At 43.0% G+C, this 13661-nt stretch overlaps 1 protein-coding gene across 1 annotated transcript in view; it reads right to left on the bottom strand.

Moving 5' to 3' along the window:
* Positions 1-13661, bottom strand: part of SLC43A3 (solute carrier family 43 member 3) — a 598240-nt gene that overhangs the window by 483631 nt on the left and 100948 nt on the right. Inside the window, exon 5 of the mRNA XM_073596989.1 lies at positions 6950-7079. Coding sequence (XP_073453090.1) covers positions 6950-7079 — 130 coding nt within the window. The remainder of the gene's footprint in view (positions 1-6949; positions 7080-13661) is intronic.

Here is a 13661-nt window from a genome sequence, read left to right as displayed (position 1 = left end):
GGTGGGAATGTAATATTGCCAGATCCTTTTGGTCAGAAGTATTTAATATTCTTTCCACAATGTTCAAAGTTATATTACTGCCTGACGCACCTATTGCACTCCTGAATAGTAAACCAGATGCCTTGTCAAACCGCCAATTTAAACTCATGCTCTTTCTAACAACAGCAGCAAAACAGGTCATAGCGAAAGCTTGGAAAACAAATTCACTTGATATATCATTAGTCAAACAAAGAGTTACCCAATCCTTAATCCATGCTAAAACAGAAGCTATCTATCTTAATAATATATCTAAATTTGAAGCCCTGTGGACACCATGGATTGAACATTTCCTACCACCGGCCTTTGACACCTCTTTGCTACTCCCTTAAGGGCTTAAGATGTATAATCCGTCATGTGATTTAATTTCTTCATTCATTTTTTACCTCCTGTGTCTACTGACCCCCTCTGGTGACATACCCCATTTCACATCCCAATGTCTCTTCATCATATCATTATCTAAGTTTCCCTTCTCTTTACACTAGTTATTTTTACTAATAGGAGGCTTGCGGGATAATCTGAAATATTACTCATATTTCCAGATAATGCCAAGCCAATTTGCAGGAACTTGGCCCTAGAAAACGTACCTATTTCTCTCGATTGCCCTGTAACACTCCTAATGTACCATCTCATACATATTTTAACTACCTGGCTCTTCGCTTAAAACCATAGGTACAATATTCTATTGAATTATATCTATTCTCCATACTCATTCCTGAAATAAGAAGTATCCTAATTTCAGTAATATATGTTACAAGTAACTTTGTATCATCTACTAATTTTTACCTTAAAGCTTATTTTAATGTTTATTACTAATTAAACTTCATTTCTATTATTTTCTATTCCATCAAATATTGTATTTCCACATATGATATTACCGTACATCTGTTGTTTAAACTTATGAAAACATAATAAAAACGTTTAAAACGAAAAGTGAAGAGATGATCCAGTACAGTGCTCCAGAATCATCCACTGTACCCCTTTGAAATGGACACTCCCCGGAAAAGCTGGCTGCCATTACAGCAGCAAACACACACTCAGTATAGATCTGCCATCTGATGTGGGGAAGGCTGTTCAGCAACTCGCACCACCCAGATGTAGCTGTAGTAAATAAAACTCACCTGGAGCCAGATGAAGTCTTCATAGTGTAGTATTTGTTGGATTTATATGTCAAAAGCCAAAATAAAATGAGTAATAAAAAGCATATGACAATGGGTGCCACTGCCTACCCAGTATTGGATAGTGGCCTGACATCAGAACTAGTGTTTCCTCCTCGATAGGACATTGTCCTCTTACACAGGAGGGCACTCCCTACGCGTTACGTCATCACGTGACTTCATCGGGGATCCCCCTGATGAAGTCACGTGATGCCGTAACATGTAGGGAGTGGCCGGAGGTTGAAGTATACCGGCAGTGATGTGAGAACGGCGTCCAGCCTTATCTTTTAATAAAATCATATTTTAATCGCAAACATACTACACCATTGGAGTTCTCTATCTCTCCCATCCTTGCCCACATCTCTCCCCCCCTCTTTGCAGGTACAAGATTGTATGAGGACGCGGATGTGAAGTATCCATTCAGGTTTTACACTAAGTAGAAAGGAGGACCCCCTGGTGGTGGATGTTGGCATAGCGGAATAGATTCCTGTACATTACCTTATGCTGATATTTCAAGATATCAAGGTGAGGGTTCTGTGAGCTCATTTATGGGATTATACACTTCTCGTCTTTTTGCTGTGTAATTTATTTAAACACATTTTTGAGAAAACCTTTTTTTTTGGACATTTACTGAAAAATGCTGAATTAAGAGACTATCACCACATTGAATCTAATGCCCCTGGATTGTTACACCAACTTATGGACTAACCACTTTTGCACTTTATTATTATCCCAACTTATTGGGCACTATTTACATATTGTTTATTTACCCTATTCATTGGGCACCTTTTGCACTTTATTATTGCTGTAGCGCGGAATCACTATATGATTTTATGTACTTATGAGTGGAATGTGAACACTGTCAGATCCTGCTGCAGACAGCTTTTTTCACTTCGTTTGATTGCACTTTAGTGCACGGTACGCACTTAGGTTATTTAATTGTTTATCTACAAAATTTCTTAGTTTACGAGGGTTCCCCTCTTTATATTAATTAGGAGATTATTCTGAACACATCTTAGTAGCGCGAAGGCCTTCTTTGTCTTTACTTCCTTCACAATGCCTCTATTTACTGTAGACGGGCCCTATGCTTACAAATCAGATTCCCTTAAAAGAAAACCCCCATCCCCATGCAGGTACTCCCAGCCAAATCCTGCAATAATGCAGGTTCAATCAGTTCTTGAAAACATTTCAACAAACTTCAATCCAGAACTTGTGATGGGGAGGAGAAGGTGGAATACCCAAGAAAATTACATCTAGACTTTTACTGCTTACTGACTCTTCAGCAGCACAAAGCCACCTTTGTGGCAATTCTCCATAAAACATGAGGCTCCCTTGTCACCCAGCTCTATGACTGTAGCATAAGGACACAGCCTTCTTCCACAGATGTACAGTGTGTTTTTTCTCTAGCCACAAAGCCTACAAGACAGCCAAGCCCTCTAAGGCCTGGGCACCAGCCCTAAGGTCACCCAACAGGCACATAGTCTGCCTACTAGAGAATGACCACTCCTAAAAAGCACCATTCCACATCTGGGCTTAACTGTTAACAGGTGCAACACCCTAAGGACAAAATCACTAAGGATTGGCCAACTAACAAGACAGGCAGAGCTGTACCATACCCCTGTCAAAGTACAGTAGAGGCTACTCAACAGAGCCTGACAGATAATGCAAGTCCCTGAGCATAGCATTCTGCAAAAGGCATTGCAAAATAGCAAAAACACATCAGTAGAATTGCAGGCCAAACTGATAAGTGACATATGTTGAGTAAAACTGTAACACTACCAGGAGTGCTTGCAGTGGTTAACTTTACCTGTAATGCCCAAAGACCCTTAGATATGGGTGACAAAGGAGAAGCCCCCTCTTGGATCCATGATATAACGCAAAAAAAGCCAATCACCTGCCACCAACCCACAGGGAGTCTAAAATGTGGCATTTCAAGGAAGTTCTTAAAAAGTGCTTGTTTGCCTATTTCTCAAAGGTGGTAGGGATCATTTTCCTGACCAATGTATCCTTCTATCCACAGCCTGTGAAGAAGATTTAGCAGTGGTGGTTCCTGCAGTATTGCTTTTCAGTATTTTTTGAAGTTGCACCAGCCAGACCTGGATATACACACTATTCACAGACAGTTCCCGAGCCTAATGATCAATGACTTTATTTATTCTAAGGTTATTATTCAAAGAACACCATTGACTACTGTGTGCCCAGAATGTACCTTGCTTGGGCAAGTCCAATATTCACTCAAGGTACTGGCCTATCCTGCAAGTATCAGGCCTGATAGAGCCTTCAGCGCAGTGGGAGGAGTTGTAAGTGAGAAGCAAAGCTGCCTGTTCCCAAACAGTGTGGACTAACTCACTTTAAAAAAATGAATCATGTCTGAACCACAGTTTACTATCAAACACCCACTTTGGATGTCACTGAATAAATTATTACTTTGTACCCACGTCACCCTTGTAAAATGCCTTGTCCTTAAAAGATCATACAGTTTTCCCTTCTGTCCTCGCTGTTGCTGCCACTGTTGCCAATGTTCCCGCCTTCTGGCACCCACTTTTTCTTCCCTTTACAGAAAAAAATCTGCCTTATGTTGCTGTTTTTGACCCTTTTCTACCTGCTAGTGAACCGCCCTGCCACTACACATTAATTTCTACTGCTGGAAAATACCTGCCATGTGATTCCCAATTTGGCCCTAGTTTAGCTGCAAAAGTACTGCCCTGCTGCTGGTCAATTTTTTCCCAACTTTCTTTGAGACACTACACACTAATATAGTATTCAAGCCTATTCTATGTGCTCATGTACTATCCCGCTATTAATTTTTTGTAACTACATTCTAATTTTTACTGCAGGTTAGTACTTGCATTATGTTCTAAAATTCAGGCCTATTATAGCTGCTCCCATATTGTATTGCCACTGGTCAGTTTTTACCCAACTGTACCTGCTGCTAAATCTACCTAAAAAAATACCTTTAAACAGATCTGATTCAAATAATAGATTTGGTTGCTACTTTTTCCTGTAAGTGATGTGTAAAAATTAAAATAATCAAATTCCACACTCAAGTTCCACTGACAAAACAAGCTGTCAGGCCCCTTTCACACTGGGGCGGTGGGGGCGTCGGCGGTACAACAGCGCTATTTTTAGCGCTGCTGTACCGTCGTTCTTGCAGCGGTATTCGGCCACTAGCGGGGCGGTTTTAACCCCCGCTGGCGGCCGAAAAAGGGTTAAAATCCCTCGTACAGCGCGGCTATAGCCGCGGTATTGCTGCGGTATAGCCGCGCTGTCCTATTGATTTCAATGGGCAGGAGCGGTGAAGGAGCGGTGAATACACCGCTCCTTCACCGCTCCAAAAAAGCGGTTTGCAGGACTTTTTTCACCGCCCTGCCTGCGCACCGCTTCAGTGTGAAAGCCCTCGGGCTTTCACACTGAACAAACAGCGGAGGCTGTTTAGGGGCGGTTTTCAGGCGGTATTTTTAGCGCAATACCGCCTGAAAACCGCTCCAGTGTGAAAGGGGCCTCACTGAGGCTGTTTATGAATATCATGGAATTCCATAACATCAAATAAAGCTTCACAGTAATATGCAAGCATGCAATTTTACAATATGCAAGCATGTGGCTTTTTATTAAATAATGTGCAAGTGCATCACTTAGTATTTATCACTTTTCAAAGACTTTACAATCCTACTCCTGACAATGCTTCAATGACAGAAGGCCGGCACTATTTTGTTCAGGCAACATCCAGGGTCAGCATATATGTCATTTGACTAAGATGTTAGTTCATAAATGGTAACATTATATAAATCCTAATATGTACTATTTAGCTGTCAAGTACTTGGTTGTGTCCACACATACCTCACATGCCCTAGAGACTTAAGTGGCAACAGGAACATATTATTGTGCCTCTAGGGAAGGTCTTCCAGACCTGACTGCAATTAACAATGGCCTGTTGCTCCTTTACATAGACCACAGAAGACTAACACCACTGGCTAAAAAATATTTCCTGATATTAGTAATAGACTAAATTATGAAGCTTTTAGAGTACAATTTTCCTATTATTATTGGGATCCTACTCCTGACAATGCTTCAATGACAGAAGGCCGGCACTATTTTGTTCAGGCAACATCCAGGGTCAGCATATATGTCATTTGACTAAGATGTTAGTTCATAAATGGTAACATTATATAAATCCTAATATGTACTATTTAGCTGTCAAGTACTTGGTTGTGTCGACACATACCTCACATGCCCTAGAGACTTAAGTGGCAACAGGAACATATTATTGTGCCTCTAGGGAAGGTCTTCCAGACCTGACTGCAATTAACAATGGCCTGTTGCTCCTTTACATAGACCACAGAAGACTAACACCACTGGCTAAAAAATATTTCCTGATATTAGTAATAGACTAAATTATGAAGCTTTTAGAGTACAATTTTCCTATTATTATTGGGATGAGTTTGCGTACAGAGCTGAAATCTAATTTTAATTCATGAACAATTTACATAGGTGTAGCACCCTCTATCTTAGGTAGAATGTGCTAGAGGTAGTGGTTTTGTTTTCACAGTCAGTGCAGGTAAATTTAGGCAGGCCTAGCAGTGAGCTGGGCCTGTTTGTTTTTGACCTGGGGGCTTGGAGTGGTTTTGAGAGTAGCAGCAGGTAACCGACATGCTCCTCATCTCTCTGGGGTTTCCTCTGTTTCTGGAAGGTTCTGGAAAAGAGGCAGGGCAGAGGATTGGAGTGGCATGCAGTATATCTGGGAGCCCTGACCAATCCCCAACTAGGATTGACAGGGGGCAGGCCTTCTATATATACTCATGGTCAGCCTGTTGTGGGAGGAGTTGTTGGGTGGAAGAACTAGTGATGGAGTGTTAAGCTGTCGTGGCCTGGTAGGAGCCCCCTTTCTGGGGGGGTGGGGGGGGGTCTGGGGCTCAGGAGCTAGGAAGAAACCCCTTTCAGGAGCAGGAAGAGGACAGCGGGGAGCATTGCCAAGCAAGTCACTAGGAGGGATCCAATCCTAGGTCGGTGAGTGACAGGCACATTGTGGAGATCTGAAAGAGACATGTCAGGATTGGATGTGAAGCCAGAGGGAGAGACTGTGATGTTGCTGGGGTTTGAGTCAAGTTGCTGCAGCCAGGAGGGTTGGCAGGACTTGCACAGGACTTACTGAGACCAGTAGTCCACCAAGATTCAGTTAGTACAAAAGTACTTCTTTTTTATCGCTATTGGTTGCTACACCAAAGGGTCCTGCAGACCCCTGCCAGCAAATGGCGGCTATTGAAGAGTTGGGACTTATTCAGAGTGAGGCCTAACCATGTGCCAACTGTGATAGGAATCTAGGCTTGTGCAGTAGAGAAAGTGGAGTTGACTCAAGTGATGTTGGAGGTGTAAGGAGCTTTAGCAACTGCCAATATAAATCCAAAATTGTTTGTTCAAATTACAAGATCAATTATCTGGGCATCCCATCTCCCTTTTCCCAGTCCAAGTTAAATCCCCTAAATAAAAACAACAAAAACAAGCTGAAGGACTGTTCACTGTCTGGCAATGTGTGACTGGAAGCGAATGTCTGGCTAAGCAGGGTGACGGGTGGAACTACTACACTCAGCGACCCCATGAGGGCACCGCTACATAGGGCTACACCTAGCTGTCCTGGTACTTTTCCCTGGGCCTGTGTGACCTGTTCAAAAATAAATATCTGAAAGCTTACAAGCGTAATTGGTTTTTATGAGACAAACTTTTTTTTAACAATAAATAGTAATAATAAATTGTATCCTTACATGCAGATAAACCTTGCCACCATGGTTCCAAAGTGGTCAAAAACATAGCCAGATGGAAGGGTCAATAAACTGTTCAAGAAAGCAGCCACTGTGAATATAAGAGAAAATCGTTCATCCTGAGGAATACAGCCTGTAAAGAAAAAAAAAAAAGATACATTTATCTGGAGAAAACCTTTTGTTTCGTTTATTTTTTTATGAAAGTAAATCCTATTTACTTTGTGGTCAATTTTGTTTTAGAAATTAACAAGCTTTTAAAATGATATTTAACATTTAGTAAGGATGACAGGCTGAACTGGTAATGGCAATGGTAAACCATGCATAAGACAGGAACAGCCAGGAATAAAATCCAAGCAGGTTTGTGCTGCACTTTTATTCAACAAAGCAGCAAACAGACATGGTTTCATTGCAGGAGGGATTAGAACAGAAAGTCCATAGCATAAAACAAACAAATGATCCACTTGTCAGAGCAACAACAATATTAAGTCAGATGCTTACTAAAGCCAGTCATAGATGATTGGAATCTTGGTCTATGTATGGGCAGGCTGATTGTACCATCAATCAACTTGGGTACAGCCAGCTTGTTGGATTTTTAGGATGCGATTACTGCCAGAGGCAATAGCTCTGTTGGAGGGATTCCGCCATCAACAATGTCCGTGTTGATGGGGAAATCAACTATCTCCATGAACAGCACCTTAACGTCTTCTTTTAGACCTGTCTGTCTTTTTTTTATATATTGTGACAGAGTCTGGTGGAAGTGTGATATTTATAATACAGAATTGGAATTGCGGTGATCATGGGTGCCAGGGAAGCCTGGGGAGGAAAACTGTCTAGTCTTTAAGAGTCTAATTGTTAAATTCCTCTGTTGGACCTGGAGTTTAAGCTGTGAAAGTGTTTGGGTGGGTCCACAGTCGAGCCACCCTGGTCTACAAGTCCACATGCTATATACCCGTGTCATTATAAAAGGGCTGGAAAGCCTCACAAGAAGACGGTGTGCTATTGATGTTTTGAACCTTTGTGGATGGTGAACTGACAAATTGTTTTTCTGTGTGACAACACTTGGAGTATTTAGCTATTAGACTGTGAGTTTCTTAGGCTGAGGAAAAAAAAAACCTTTATGGATGTCTTTAATTTGGTACATGAAAATAAATGTGGGAACAGTAGCTCACAGTGACTGTGTTGTACAATGCCTTTCAGTCATACAGACACCATCAAAGCACGTCCCTTGACACACATGGTGGTGGATGTTGCTAATTAGTCCCTAGAAAGTGAGACTTTTGGATTTAAAGCAACAGGCACTGGTTTTGCTCTGAACTGATGCTGCTGCTCCCAACATGAAGGATGTGTGAAAGCCATTGTCTAGGATAGGAAAGCACAGCATGAAGCCACAAGGGCACAGATGTGGACTTCAGAGGAGACTGGCCAAAGCAAAGAACCCTGCTGGAGGCACAACAAAATGTCAACTGCTGCAAAACTGTCCTCCTTGAGGGACAACATTGGGCCATGGAGGGGCAGCAGGAGGAGTTAAAGTGGTTGCAAAGTCTCTATAATAAACTCCAATGATAGGTTCTCTTATGGAACAATAGTAATGGCAGTGTTTTTTTTTTTTTTTTTTTTTTTTCAATATAATGTCTAGATAACTTTTCCAAGCAGTGCTTCTGTGCAGTCACATATTTTTCTTGGGTCTTACTCCCTAGCAGAGAGACTTCAGAGGGAGGGGCTCACATGCCTCAGCTGGTTTAGTTTCAAGAGGGGAGGGGCAGGAAGAGGAGGGGCTTCACACAGATCATGGAAATAACAAGAAGGGAGAGGGAGATACTGCAAAGAGAGCAGGATGATGGAAAGTTAGTTTACTGACAGTAACACAGGAACAGGCATGATCAACCAGGTATAATACTATATGGAAAAGGATAAATAACATTGCAAACAATTATTAGCACAAAAATAATGAAGGAAGGATCAAAGATAGAAAGGATTGATCAGAACAAGATAGGATCAATCGATCCAATGAAGGATTGGTCAAAGGAAGGATCGGTCGTTTTGATCACAGAAAGGGTTGGTCTGTTGAAAGGATCAAAGAAAGGAAGGATCAATCCATTGATTGCAGGAAGGATCAGTTGGTCGATCACAGGAAGCATCATTCATTTGACTGCAGGATCAAAGGATCGGTCGATCGCAGGAAGGATCTGTCAATCAATCACAGAAAGCATAGGTCGGTCAATCGCAGAAAGGATCAGTCAGTCAATCGCAGGAAGGATCAAAGTAAGGAAGGATTGGTCGTTCAATCGCCGGGAAGGATCAGTCGATCGATTGCAGGAAGGATTAGTAAATCAATTGCAGGTGAGATTGGTTGATTGATCACAGTAAGGATCAGTCAGTCAATCGCAGGAAGGATCGGTCAGTTGATTGCAGGAAGGATCGGTCCATTACAGGAAGTATCGGTCGGTCAATAGCAGGAAGGATCGGTCGGTCGATTGCAGGAAGGATCAAAGTAAGGAAGGATCAGTAGCATGATGTTTGATGGATTGGTCGAAGGAAGGATCATAAGTCAATTGCAGGAAGGATCAGTGGGTCGATTGCAGGAAGGATCAGTCGGTCGATTGTTCATCCCCTCCCCCGGTGCTTACGTGTAAATGCAAATGCATATGTAAGTCGCGCATGCAGGAGCGTAACTAGAAATCACAGGGCCCCATAACAAAATGTTGTATTGGCCCCCCCGCAAACCGCCCCCCCCAAAAGAACTAATGCCAATGAACAACAGATTACCGCACCCATGCACAGTATCCAGGTAACAGCTTATATGAATTTTGAACAACAAAGTATGCAGTATACTGTATGCAGCCCCTGAAGGACCCACATTGCTGACCTCCATGCCTTCTAACCAATTTCTGTTCTGTTATATAAAATGAAATAGTTCAACTCACCATAATGCAGAATCAGTGGGAGCCCTGAGCGTGTCACTTGCCACCGTCGCCTGTCACCAGATGCAACTTGTCACGGAATGTCACTTGCCACATCACCCACCACACGTTGCGGATTGTCCACTTGCCACAACGCCTGCCACCAGATGCAGATTGTCACTTGTCACACGTTGCAGAATGTCACCTGCCACATGTTGCCGATTGTCTACTTACCACATCCCGGATTGTCACTTGCCACACATTACTGATTGTCACTTGCCATGTCACCTGCCACACATTACGGATTGTCACTTGCCACGTCCCAGACTGTCGCTTGCCACGTCACCTGCCACACATTACGGATTGTCACTTGCCACGTCACCTGCCACACATTACGGATTGTCACTTGCCACGTCCCGGATTGTCACTTGCCACACATTACGGATTGTCACTTGCCACGTCACCTGCCATACATTACGGATTGTCACTTGCCATGCCCCAGATTGTCACTTGCCACACATTACAGATTGTTACTTGCCACGTCCCGGATTGTCACTTGCCACAAATTACAGATTGTCACTTGCTATGTCACCTGCCACACATTACGGATTGTCACTTGCCACGTCACCTGCCACACATTACGGATTGTCACTTGCCACGTCCCGGATTGTCACTTGCCACTTCACCTGTCACACATTACGGATTGTAACTTTCCTGCTGTGTCCCAGAGTCAGGCAGCAGATAATCAGTCAGGCAGCAGAGAGATAATGTCATCTCTCTGCTTCCCGAGGCTGCCTGCACAGTGAGGGGGGAACTGCACTGCAGGGATGCAGGGAGGTCGCCGGGCGGTGAGAGATGATGTCATCTCTATGCACCCCCGCCTGCCAGCTCCCTGATTGGCCAGCCCATTCACACACGAGCCGCCCAGCTGTCTCACCGCCTGACAGCCCTCAGAGCCGCCCATGCTCTCACCGCGGACCCGTGGAGCCGCCTGCTCTCACCCACGGGCCCGCAAAGCCGCCCGATCTCACCCGCGGGCCTGCAAAGCCTCCCGCTCTCACCCGCTGAGCCGCCCGCCTCACTGGGCCCCACTTGGCTGCAGGACCCTTAGCGCCCGCGTGTGTCGCTATGGCGGTAGTTCATGTGAGAGATAGCTACAAATGTCAGAGCGAGAGTAATAATTCTAGCACCTGTGTAACTTTAAACTGGTAACCTGTAAAGGTTTTTAAAGCGCCACTAATAGAGATTTTTGGTGCCGTTCCACAGGCATATGCAATTTTAAAGCATGCCATGTTTGGTATCTATTTACCAAAAAAAGATTATTATATAGTGTTTTTGTGCAAAAAAATAATTTAAGTGTTTTTCAATAAATTGAGTTTGAAAAACTGCTGTGCAAATGCCGTGTGAAATAAAAAAAATTGCAACACCCACCATTTTATTCTCTAGGGCCTCTGATAAAAAAATATAATGTTTGGGGGTTCTAGGTAACTAGCAAAAAAAAATACAGATTTTTACATGTAGGAAAGTTATGTCAGAATTGGCCTGGGTGGGAACTGGTTAACAAAGAGGAGGGGAGGAGTAGCTTCAGGGGAATAGCATTGCTTTAGCTAGGCAGAAGAGGGGAGGGGCAGGGAGGAAATTGACTCACATACACAAACTAAGGAAAAGACAGGGAGAGAGGGAGGGGGAGAGGAGGAGATGCAGAGATGCTGAGGAGATAGCTGGATGATGGAGGCATGTAATCTGACCATGCTAACAGAGATTAGCAGTCATGATAAATGAGGTCAGTTCACAGAGGGGAAGACAGGAACAGGCAGGACCAACCAGGTATTGTACAAAAAAGTAGACAATTTACATGGCAAAAGTACTATGCTTTATCTCATGCCCTAAAAGGGACAGGAGCATTTTTTTTTTTTTTTTTAGGGTTATAACTAGGGATGAGCTTCTAGTTCTAGTCGAACTCATGTTCGACTCGAACATCGGCTGTTCGCAAGTTCGCCGAACAGCGAACAATTTGGGGTGTTCGCAGCAAATTCGAATGCCGCGGAACACCCTTTAAAAGTCTATGGGAGAAATCAAAAGTGCTAATTTTAAAGGCTTATATGCAAGTTATTGTCATAAAAAGTGTTTGGGGACCTGGGTCCTGCTCCAGAGGACATGGATCAATGCAAAAAAAAGTTTTAAAAACTGCCGTTTTTTCGGGAGCAGTGATTTTAATAATGCTTAAAGTGAAACAATAAAAGTGTAATATTCCTTTAAATTTCGTAGCTGGGGGGTGTCTACAGTATACCTGTAAAGGGGTGCATGTTTCCCGTGTTTAGAACAGTCTGACAGCAAAATGACATTTCAAAGGAAAAAAAGTCATTTAAAACTACCCCACGCCGTTTTTTTTTTTTAATTGTGGCGTGGGGTTCCCCTTAAAATCCATACCAGACCTGAAGGGTCTGGTATGGAATTTAGGGGGACCCCCCACGTCATTTTTTTTTTTAAATTTTGGCCGGTATTCCCCTTAATATCCATACCAGACCTGAAGGGCCTGGTATGGAATTTAGGGGGACCCCCCACGTCATTTTTTTTTTTTAATTTTGGTTCGGGGTTCCCCTGTGGGGAATTCCCATGCCATTTTTATCAATGAACTTCTATGTGTATTGTCGGACCGGCAATGCAATAGCCGCGAGTAGTTTTAAATGACTTTTTTTCCTTTGAAATGTCATTTTGCTGTCAGACTGTTCTAAACACGGGAAACATGCGCCCCTTTACAGGCATACTATAGACACCCCCCAGGTACGAAATTTAAAGGGATATTACACTTTTATTGTTTCACTTTAAGCCTTATTAAAATCACTGCTCCCAAAAAAACGGCCGTTTTTAAAACTTTTTTTGCATTGATCCATGTCCCCTGGGGCAGGACCCAGGTCCCCAAACACTTTTTATGACAATAACTTGCATATAAGCCTTTAAAATTAGCACTTTTGATTATTCATGTTCGTGTCCCATAGACATTTACTGTGATATGGGTTCCATGCCTTGTCCTACTCCCTTGAAACATCACCCTGTGTTGGTAGAGGCCGAGCTTATGAGAAAGCTTTGCTTGTACCTCCTGTGCTACTCCTTGTCCTGCTACACCCTGTCACCAACCCCATGGAGTTGGTGACAGGGTGTAGCAGGACAAGGAGTAGCATGGGTGCCTCAGGTAGGTCCTGACATGGTGAGTCATCAAATGACAGTCTGGATACTACTGAGATGTAGATGCTTGACTGGAACTTGTGCAGAATACTGTAATACAGATGGAAGACAGAAACTGGCAGATGCAGCAAACAAAACTGTGGTCAAGACAAGCCAGAATCAGCAACAGCCAGACAGAAGAGGCACCAATTCAGAAGGCAGAAGCAAGGTCAGAAGCCAGGCTGTGGTCAATAACAAATGGGCAGAACAACTACAAAATCAGCTAGCAGGAGACGGAGTTAGAACACAGCCAAGGTCAGCAACAGGAGATCAAGAGTCAAGGAGGACTGAGAAGTAGAATGTCAATGAGACTTGTGTGACTCCAATGTGAATTTTATATACGTTTTTTTATGTGAGTGGTATTAATTTTAATAAAACCCCAATTCCAAAAAAGTTGGAACGTTGTGTAGAACCTACATAAAAACAGAATGAAATGATTTGCAAATCTTGTCATGTTTCACATGCTTTGTGATATGCCTTTAAATGTTATATGTATTAGTCTGTCCCTGGTTCCTCCCCTTCCTCTATCTCAGCTTATCCTGTATAGTTATCTCCACCCTTTGTTCATTTCCCAGTAATGCATCTCAGCA

This window comes from Aquarana catesbeiana, linkage group LG08 (genome assembly GCF_042186555.1).
Source record: "Aquarana catesbeiana isolate 2022-GZ linkage group LG08, ASM4218655v1, whole genome shotgun sequence".
In the NCBI taxonomy this organism is placed as follows: domain Eukaryota; kingdom Metazoa; phylum Chordata; class Amphibia; order Anura; family Ranidae; genus Aquarana; species Aquarana catesbeiana.
Note: the sequence above shows the minus strand (reverse complement) of the source record. Positions and strands in the feature narration are given on the sequence as shown.